The following is a 9,719-nucleotide window of genomic DNA, read 5'->3' on the forward strand; positions in this document are numbered from 1 at the left end:
CACTGTGGCTCAAGTGGTAGAGCACTAGCCTTGAGCTGAAGAGTTGAAGGACAGCGCCCAGGCCCAGAGTTCAGGCCCCACGACCAGACCCAAAAAATAAAAAAAAAAAGAATGTCTTGACCTCTAGGGGTCAGCTTGATCTATATCAATAATATTTATTGTAGTGGATAGGATACTAGGTAGACAAGACTTTTTTTTTCCCTTTTGGTGAGTTTGAGAAAGTCTCTCATTATAGACTTAATAAAAAGATTTTGAAGTAATGGCTGAATTAGTATATTAGTGGGTTAATTAATGATTGTTTTAAAAATTGGCTAATCAGCTGATTTCTTTATGAATTGAATTGTCAATATGCATTTAGGGCATGTTTATTAAAGAACGAATTATAGACATACAGGGCTTTTCTATCAAATCTATAGAATTAAACCTAGGATATGTAGTTGATAGAGTAGATAGATCCAAATTAATGTATCAAGATGGAATTGTGTGGTCAGACCAAATAAAACCAAATAAGTATTAAAACCATGAAAACCCACTTAGCTGAAGCTACAAGAAGCAAAATGTTTACTGAATTTTGCTAAATTGGCCAGGTGAAATTATTGCTAAAAATATTAGAATCACCTCGTTTCATTAGTCAAAGATAATGTCCAAGCTGTGCACAGTGGCTTATGCAGTTCTAGGTTACCTCAGGGAAAGAGGAGTTTGCATGAACATGTATCAGTAGAAAAAGCAGGGTTTGGTAGCAAATACCTGCCATCCTAACTCATGGCAAGTAGTGTAAATAGGCAATAAAGAAGTATGACCCTGTCTCAAAAATAATCAGAGCTAAAAGGGCTGGAGGCATGGCTCAGTGTAGTTGTGGAGGTAGAAGGGAAGGGATGGTGGGGGAAAAACAAAGGAGGAGGCAATAATGCTTGATAAGAAATGCAACTCATGTAACTGTAACCCCTCTGTACAGTATTTTCACAATAAAAAACTTATTTTAAAAAAAGGAGTAGGCTGTCTGCCTAGCAAGTTTGAAATCCCAACTTCAGCCCCACTACTACATACAAAATGAATGAAAGAAAAAAGAAAAGAAAGAAGGGAGGGAGGGAAGGAGGAAAGCAGGAAGGAAGGAAGGGCCCAGTTTGTTTAACTATATTATGTTTTCTTCATGTTTTAGTTACATGTTATGAATGATCTGAACAGGTGGTAGAAAAATCTGGCAAGTGAGGTCAGGAGGGAGAGAGAAATTAAGCTGCATCATAAGTGATGTGATTGTGTGTGTGTGTGTGTGTGTGTTTAGCTGGAGAAAAGTATGATAGATATAGCAATTATTTTCAATTTTAGAAGGAATTTCTTATGCCATAGAAATTAAATATGAATAATTTTTGTCCCTTTGTAGCTACAAAGGGTTAAAATATATATGAGGACATTTTTATTTAACATTGAAAAGAACAGGCTTTCTAGCAGCTGGTATGCCCACAGTGTCATGGTAATTTTTGTTTTCTTTTCTTGTGCTGGTACTGGGGCTTGAACTCAGAGCCTTATTGTCTCACTGTGTTTCTGCTCACAGCTAATGCTCTACCAATTGAGCTATACTTCTATTCCAGAATTTTACTAGTTAATTGGAGATAAAAGTCTTAGAATTTTCTGTCCAAGCTAGCTTAGAACTGGAATCCTTAGATCTTAGCCTCCTGAGTAGCTAGGATTATAGGCTTGAGCCACCAGTGTCCAGCTGAAATGAACAGTTTTATTAGTAATGAACAGTTTTATTTTTTTTGTGTGAGATAAGACTGGAGAGACAAATCATCCACCTTTAAGGAATTTTACCAGATCTTTATATGTGTCACAGGTGGACATAAGAGTCTTAGACTATTTTGCCCACAGCTTCTCTATTTAAAACAAAAAAGCTTGCTAAAACAGAGCGAAAGGTTTCAGTATGAAGATTTATCCTAGAAGTTGTCTTTCACCACTGGAAAATTTGGGTAGACCTTGACCCATGCTCTCAACATAACTTTGAACTTTGAGATGGACTTCTTAACTCTCTAGCAATGTTGCCTTTGAATGAGAACTGATCTTTATTTTTAATAAATAAACTAGTCCTCTTGTTATAAATTAACATGAGCTTTAAGAAAGTATGTTGGGCTTCAGGGCTGGTCTTGGTTGAATGAAGCTTAAAGGAACTTCCTAAGCCAGCACTGTTGGTTGGTAGATGAACTTCTGAGATTATGATTTGGACTTTGATAAAGCATCCTTACAGAAGGTATGACCCATTTAATGTGATTCTTACCATATTTATTAAGTTAAGGAACTCATGCCCTAAGTCTTGGGTTAAAAAACTCTTCTTTAAAAATAGCTGCCAGCGCTTATCAGCAGAGTCAGACCAGTTCTTGGCTTTAGCATCATTCTCTTCCTTCTGAGGGATTCCATTGCAATAAAACTTCTTTAAGCTCTGAAATAGCTCCTGTGCCTAAAATACAAGAAGATAAATGAGAGTTAAGAACATTCAAGAATATATTTTTAATAAAAAGGACATGAGATTACAGTGAAAGTTAGGTATTAGATTCCAGTAAAAGCTATATAAACTTAAATTGAAATATTTTCAGAATTCTCCAAATATTTACTGAATGTTGTCAATTTACTGAAAAGGCGTGAGAATCTCGGTTGTTGACAGACAAGACTACAATTGGTTAGTAAGCTGAGCCATCAAGATGATTGTCCACATGAACTACTTGTTGTAGCCCAAATTATGTTTATATATATTATATATTTATGTGCAATAAGTTTATGCAATATTAGCAGCTGCTAACGTTTAAAGCTGAATGAAATGGCTTGAAAGAAAAATACACATGGAATCAAGAAAAACAAATCAGAAAGAAATGTGAGTCAATGAAAGATTATTAGTATATTGTGACTCAAAAGGGCATATATAATTACTAATTTTCCATGTAAGTATTAATATTAATCTTCTAATCTTATCTTACTAAGCTATATTACTCTTCCATACTAAAATTACATTTTCTCATTTGCTAACTGATGTAAACACTACCAGATTCTTTGAAATTATTCTCCTTGAGCAGAATTTATATAAATCAAATGTGCAACTATAGGCTAACAAGTAATTTGGTGATGTAGAAATAGTATACATCATTTGATACAAATTTTGTGCATTTTGAATAATGCTTAACAGCCAATAAAACAAGTCTAGACAAGCTCATAACCAGTAAAAGTAATTGAAAATAAGAAATTTCAGGAAATCCTCACTGTAAAGATATTAATATCATCCCTACTTTAAATGAACTTACTAGAGGAATCTGTAAATAGCATTTAGAAACAGATCCTTTAATTTCCATATTGCATTTATTCATGCATGTATATTTTGCTGATTCTTGCTCCCTCAGCGCTTTCCTCAATTTTCTGCTACGATTTATCCTTAATTAACTAGTTAACACGCCACCTCTTCCATGGGGCCTTCTAAGATTCTCCAGTAAGAATAACCATTTATTTTCCTATATATCCAAAGATAATTCTGGAAGAGACCGATAAGCAGATTGTTATAACACAATGATGTTTAATAGTAACCAGGATAATAGTAACTAAAACACTAAAACTATAGGTGAAAACCGCAGAGCTTTGATACAAAAGAAATTCTCATTGAGAGATGAATTGGAAGACAGTGAAGCTAGGGTTGATGAATAATGTCTACCTGGGCTTTGGGAGGAGAGGGGGGTGTGATACACTAAATCTGGAGTTCTGTGATGACTGCAAAGTTGTATAAATATACTAAAAATTACTACACTACAAATAGTGGATATTCTATAAAATATACCTTACTCAGTCTGGGTTGTTTTTAAAGCCAAAGGATGTGAGAATGGATAACTGGGTTAAATAGGTTTAATCAGATAAAGATACCATTTCACTTTTTTTAAAGTAAGGGAGTTGATAAGAACTTTTTCAATGCAAGGTGAGTTGGCACATGGCAGGGTTGAAAAAAGCTCAACTGAATGGCAAGGAGATAAGGCCTGGAGCAGTTGGGCATATAGAGCAAGATATGCCACTTTCCCTTCCCAGGGGTTTGCATGAAATAGGAAGATGACACAGGGTCAGCTTTGGTGAGAATAGTACAATTTAGATGAAATTGTAGAGCAAGCCAAAAGGAAGCAATGGAGGAGGCAAGTTAGAAAAATGAGAGGATAGTTGCTGGAGCGAGATTTAAAAGAATGTAGGACCATAGGGAAGGGGGGAATTATTGGTGAGGAATAGGTGTGGCACTGTATTGAAGACAGAGGAGGATGGGTCATATAGGCCAATAGATTTGGAAATGTAAGGAAGTCAAGCCAGTGAGGCTCAATGGCCTCATTTTATTAAGATATTTGTGGTGAAGGCTTCAGCTCAGATTTAGGGATGGAAACTGGGGCAAGATGCTTGAAAATCTCTACTGACAGGGGCCAACTAGGGAGCATATGGAGGACCCAGATGAGACAGAGACCCGTAAATGTGTAACAGCACCTACCAATCAGCACAATTGCATGATTTTTCTCCATGAGCGTCTGGAAGCTTGGAAAGAGAAGCTGAGTAAACAGAGTGTTGGACTGATTGGATTTTGGTAGTTGGCAGGGTTAGGCTCCATAGAGGGCAGGGAGTGGAGGGGATGGAGTGTGGATGGAAATGAGTGAAGGGCTGATGAGGCAAAAATGGAAAGCCAGGGGCATACGGGAGTAATAGCATGCCAGGATTAGAAGGCTAGGAGGCTCTGCCAGGTAGGAAAACAGACTTCATGAAGGCTGGTAAGCTAAGGACATGTAGAGAGTGTTGTTTACAAAGCTGAAGCTCTAGCCCTATGGAGACCAGAGGGACAGGGAAGTGGATGCCTAATGGGATGCCAAGTAGGAACATTTTGTTGGCAACAAAGGTACAGAAAGCGAGCACTTCTTTGTAGCTTTTATGTTGTTTCAAGTCTCCAGTAAAAATATTCATCCACAGGAGAATCTTATTAGGACCATTAGAGTTCAGGGCAAAGAACTAAAAGAAAGTAAAAGAAGAACCCGAGATTCCAGCGGTTTGGTCATGGACCTCTGCCAGACTGGAAGGAATTTCGATGAGAAAGAGGAGTCAGGGTGGTGGTGGTGGGTGGTAGGAGGTGAGGGCAGTAGGAGGTAGTGGGGAAATAGAAATCAAGAATGCCAGATGACGTTATCACTGAGTGAAGCTTGCTGGATCTAGCTCTCATAAAACCAGTGCCCATTTTATTAACTAGGCCAGCACCCATCACCCTGTCCATGGGGTACACTGGGATCAGGGTTAAAGAAGGCCTTAAATTCTTTTTTGAAATTACTGATGGCTATCTTAATGAAATTGATCTTTAGTTGAGCACCAGAGACTCACACCTGCAATCTTAGTTACTCAGAAGGCTGAGACCTGAGAATTGCAGTTCAAAGCCAACCCAGGCAGGAAACTCCATGAGACTCATCTCCAAGTTCATACCAAAAATAGCTAGAAGTAGAGCTGTGGCTCAAGGGATAGAGCAGTAGCTTTGAGAAAACAGCTCATGGATAGGACCCATGCCCTGAGTTCAAGCTCTGAGACCGGCACAAAAAAAAGTGGGGGGAGGGGGAGAAATTGTTCTTTGAGAGGAAAAGTCCTACTGTGGATATCAAAGATTATGTCCTATAGCTTTTCAAATTAAATTCTCAGAAGAAGCTCAAAGAGGTAATTTGATAAAAGACATTAAATAAGGGAGATGAAAGCTTGAACCAATAGCCTATATTTTCCAATTCTGTATATTTGTATGAACACTAATTTCTTAGTATTTAGGGATCCATTACTTAGAAGATAACATTTTCAGGTTATTTTGTTTGATGTTGAGGTTATTGAAATATTTTTAGGCATATTAAAAAGTTTGCAATGCTTCCTTTGTACATACTTCTACACATATACATTTGTATTATTTTTAGTGAGACAACTTATTCTCTGAGGCTTTGTGTGGTGCCTTGGGGAACAAAAGGCCTGAAAGTGAAGGCAGACACCAGAAAAAAGAGGAGGGCTTATGTCCCACAGAAAGCAAGTTGATGATCAGAGTCAGGCCAGCCTACCATACCATACCTCTTCTGATGACTTTAGAAATGCCACATAAATTTGAAAGACTTGTGACCTGAAGTTGACACCTTGGCCAAGTATACGTAATTCTTCCTCCAGCCATTTAGCTTTACAAGAAAGTGATGGTGCTTCATTGGGTTCAAATTCATTTTTCTCTGTCAGAATTTTTCTAGCTTCTTCTAAGGCATGTGCTGTGTCCTGTGAAAGTGAAGCGCAGGAGGTCAGCAGCTGACAGGAGCATCATGTACATTCACACTTCATTACCCTTCTGCATGTCCATCTATTACCAGCCTTAATTGAACTGGACCAAGAATTTCCTTAATCAAAGAAAGGCACACTTTGAAGACTCCAAAAAGGAAACAAAGGCCTTTGAAAACAAACTATGCAATGTACATATGTGAGAATTGAACCAGGTAATAGGAGTGATGGGTGGTTGGGAGATGGAGAGAATGAAGGAAAAGGTGACATCAATCAAGATGCTTTGGACTCAGAAATTACGTTGAATTGAAGCTTTTGTACAACTAATTAGGGATAATAAAAAACAATTCAAAAAAATGAAAGCCATCTCAAATCCTGTGGCTCTGTCACCTGTACTTATTTCCCGTGTCACAAATAGAAAAAAGGTTGTTTGGTGCACAACCGTTCTAAAACAAAGAATGGCAGGAATTTTTAAAAATAATTATGCATATGAGTTGCTTTATGAGACTGAACAATAGCTCTAATAAATTCTTAAACTAATTTTGTCCAGCTATCCATGGCTCATGACTGTTAGCTACTCAGAAGACTGAGATCTGAGTACTTCCGTTCTAATCCCAATAGGAATGAACAGGAGCGTCATCGCTCCAATTAAACAGCAAAAAGCCAGAAGCAGAATTTTGGCTTCACAGAAGCTGGCTCAATCAAGTGCCAGCCTTGAGCAAAAAATCTAAGGAACATTTCCCAGGCCCTGAATTCAGGCCCCAGTACTCAGACATAGAAACACACACACACACACACACACACACACACACACCTACACACACACCCTGTACTAATTTTGTTACAGAAAAGGGGGCAAATCTGCAAAATACATCTACTCATCCTGAGGCTTAAACTTGTAGCTTGGGCATTGTCACTGAGCTCTTTTTGCTCAAGACTAGTGCTCTACCACTTGAGCCGTAGCTCTACATCTGGCTTTCTGTGACTAATTGGAGAAAAGAGTCTCACAGACTGCCCTGCCGAGGTTGGCTTTGGCTTCCCTAGCCTTCGGAGGGGCTAGGATTTTAGGCATGAGCCACCAGCACCTGGCCTACTCACTTTTAATTCATTTTAAAACTACATATTTTTAACTATAGAAAACAATGTTTAAACTTGTACATATAGTCTATTGTGAAGGGGTTCCAAGCACCAGATAGGAAATTTTACACCATAGAGTCATATTGTCACAAACAGTGAACAACTGGCTGAGGTTTCATGTTCATGTGTGTGTATGTTTCCTCTCTACCTAGATAAAAATGGTACAGAGACAAATAGGAATGTCCTTAGGGATGCCTTCAGTTACAGAGGATTACATGGTAGACTTCCAAACCCAAGGGCTTATTGCTTTGAGACTTAAGAATTAGAGGTCTCTAGCTCCAAGTTTTCAAAGCCAGAGGTCCATTGCTCCAGGCAGAGGGTTACTGCTCTGAACACCCAATGGTCAGAGCTTTAGGATGCAAAACCCTATGCTTCTTGGTGGCTTCGTCAAATGCTTCTACCTCTGTTCTTCTCAGCATCTGTGCTTCTCAGTACGTACCCTCCCTAGCTTCATGCAGATGTCTCAGCTTCTTACAGATTCTGCCATTAGTCACTCTCTCCAGCTTTTCAGCTGCTTCCTAAGGTTACAGTTCAGAGCTTCAGGTGCCAGGGCCTCTAGGTCTCCATGGCTCTCTGTAACTATCAGCTTTCTCTTGACATCACAGATCTAATAAATAGTGGGGCCTCAGCTCCTAGTGGCTATGGAGCTCTTCAGCTCAGTGTGTGTGTGTGTGTGTGTGTGTGTGTGTGTGTGTATTAGTCTTGCACAAAAAATTATAAATAATCTTAGAGAAGTATTTTCTTTGCTTCCTCTAGGTATCTCCAAAAACAGTTCTAGCATTGCTTAGGTAAGCAAAAGAAGCCAAATGAGTGTTTACTAGTAGGTTGTAATGTACCATCAATTATATATTTAGACACACTAATTTAACTAATAACTTTTTAACTAATTAACTATTTAACTAATTAATTAACTTAAGGGAGGAATAAGTTGTATAGATATGAAACATTTAAAAAATATATAATCATATGTATAATAATAGTTATTATCTTGCTTACCTTAGTTTGGATATCTAGTTCTAGATACTTATTCAAAATCTTCTCTGATTCAGAAATGCTGGAACTAATATCCATTGCATTGGAAAGTACTGGACTGATTTTCTGAATTGATACTTCTACCTTTAATAAAAATATATGATGAAGTCTTAAATAGAAATGGAATTATTCAGGAGGAGAAGGAGGATTGGTAGGAGGTGGGAGGGTACAAGAGAGGGTATAGTAGATGAACCTTTAATTAATACACAATACTGAAAAGTAACATTCTAAAAAGGAGTATATTGCAGCCCTAATACATAGTTAATGAGCAGTAGTGTCTTGTCCAATTGTACAAGTTAATGCGGAACATAAATGCCTAAACCAATACATCCCTATCCTCCCTCCATACCCCCCTGCCACAGTTGGCATACCATCTCTGATCCCCACATTAGATGTTTACACTTCATTTTGTGAAACTACCTTCCTCAGGAAATCCTCCACAGAGGCTGCTAATTTCTGTTTTTTAAAAGCAAATTCTTTGTGTGCTGAGCACTGTTCCATCAGATGATCCACTCGTCTCTGAATGCATCCCATCACCTTATGGATACCGGTCACCTGTGGACTGAATGCAACAAGCTAGCTATTAGTCCATTTGACTTTGACAGAGAAACCCTAGGAACAGGGAACATTTGAAAACAGATCTGCTCTTCACCTGTGAGATATGACTTGGTAAAAGTTAAGGTAATAGAAATCGGTAGTTATACTAATATATCAGGTATCAAAGCCAAATTGTATCCCTTTGCTGTCAGACATCCCCCAGGGGAAAAATATTTATGGGGGTTTTTGGTAATAGATTTAATGCTCTTTTCTAAAGGTTTACTTTTTAACATTTCCATAGGATAGTTTTGAGAACCTTATGGCAAAAGACAGCAGTATGCTTGCCAAGATTTTCCCAAGGGTATTATTTAAAAGTGTCATTTATCTAAAGATGCTCTTTGAATAGAAATGTGAATCAGCCAATTAACAAAGCATTTGCTAACTGGCTAGGCTGAAATATTTATACAACACTAGAGTCCCTGTTCTTAGTGCTTATGAGGACTCAATGCTGTATTCATTACATGAACACCAACTCATCCCCAAATACTAGGTATTACACATACTTGTTCATGCAGAGGAAATCAAGAATCATATTGATTTTTTCTTCTTCTTCTGGTCTCATGAGATAAAGAAATATGACAAAAGTCCCCATAAAATGTTTTCCCTTGAGGACCCTATTGCACTGTTGGTGGGAGTATAAGCTTGTTCAATCACTTTGGAAAGCTGTATGGAGGTTCTTC

At 38.0% G+C, this 9,719-nt stretch overlaps 1 protein-coding gene across 1 annotated transcript in view; it reads right to left on the reverse strand.

Annotated features, from left to right (window-relative positions):
* Ccdc141 (coiled-coil domain containing 141) overlaps window positions 1-9,719 on the reverse strand; it is a 159,808-nt gene that overhangs the window by 36,677 nt on the left and 113,412 nt on the right. Inside the window, exons 10-13 of the mRNA XM_013028181.1 lie at window positions 8,863-9,004; window positions 8,407-8,526; window positions 6,082-6,273; window positions 2,270-2,449 (exon numbers count right to left, since the gene is read on the reverse strand). Coding sequence (XP_012883635.1) covers window positions 2,270-2,449; window positions 6,082-6,273; window positions 8,407-8,526; window positions 8,863-9,004 — 634 coding nt within the window. The remainder of the gene's footprint in view (window positions 1-2,269; window positions 2,450-6,081; window positions 6,274-8,406; window positions 8,527-8,862; window positions 9,005-9,719) is intronic.

This window comes from Dipodomys ordii, unplaced genomic scaffold (assembly GCF_000151885.1).
Source record: "Dipodomys ordii isolate 6190 unplaced genomic scaffold, Dord_2.0 Scaffold5, whole genome shotgun sequence".
Lineage (NCBI taxonomy): Eukaryota > Metazoa > Chordata > Mammalia > Rodentia > Heteromyidae > Dipodomys > Dipodomys ordii.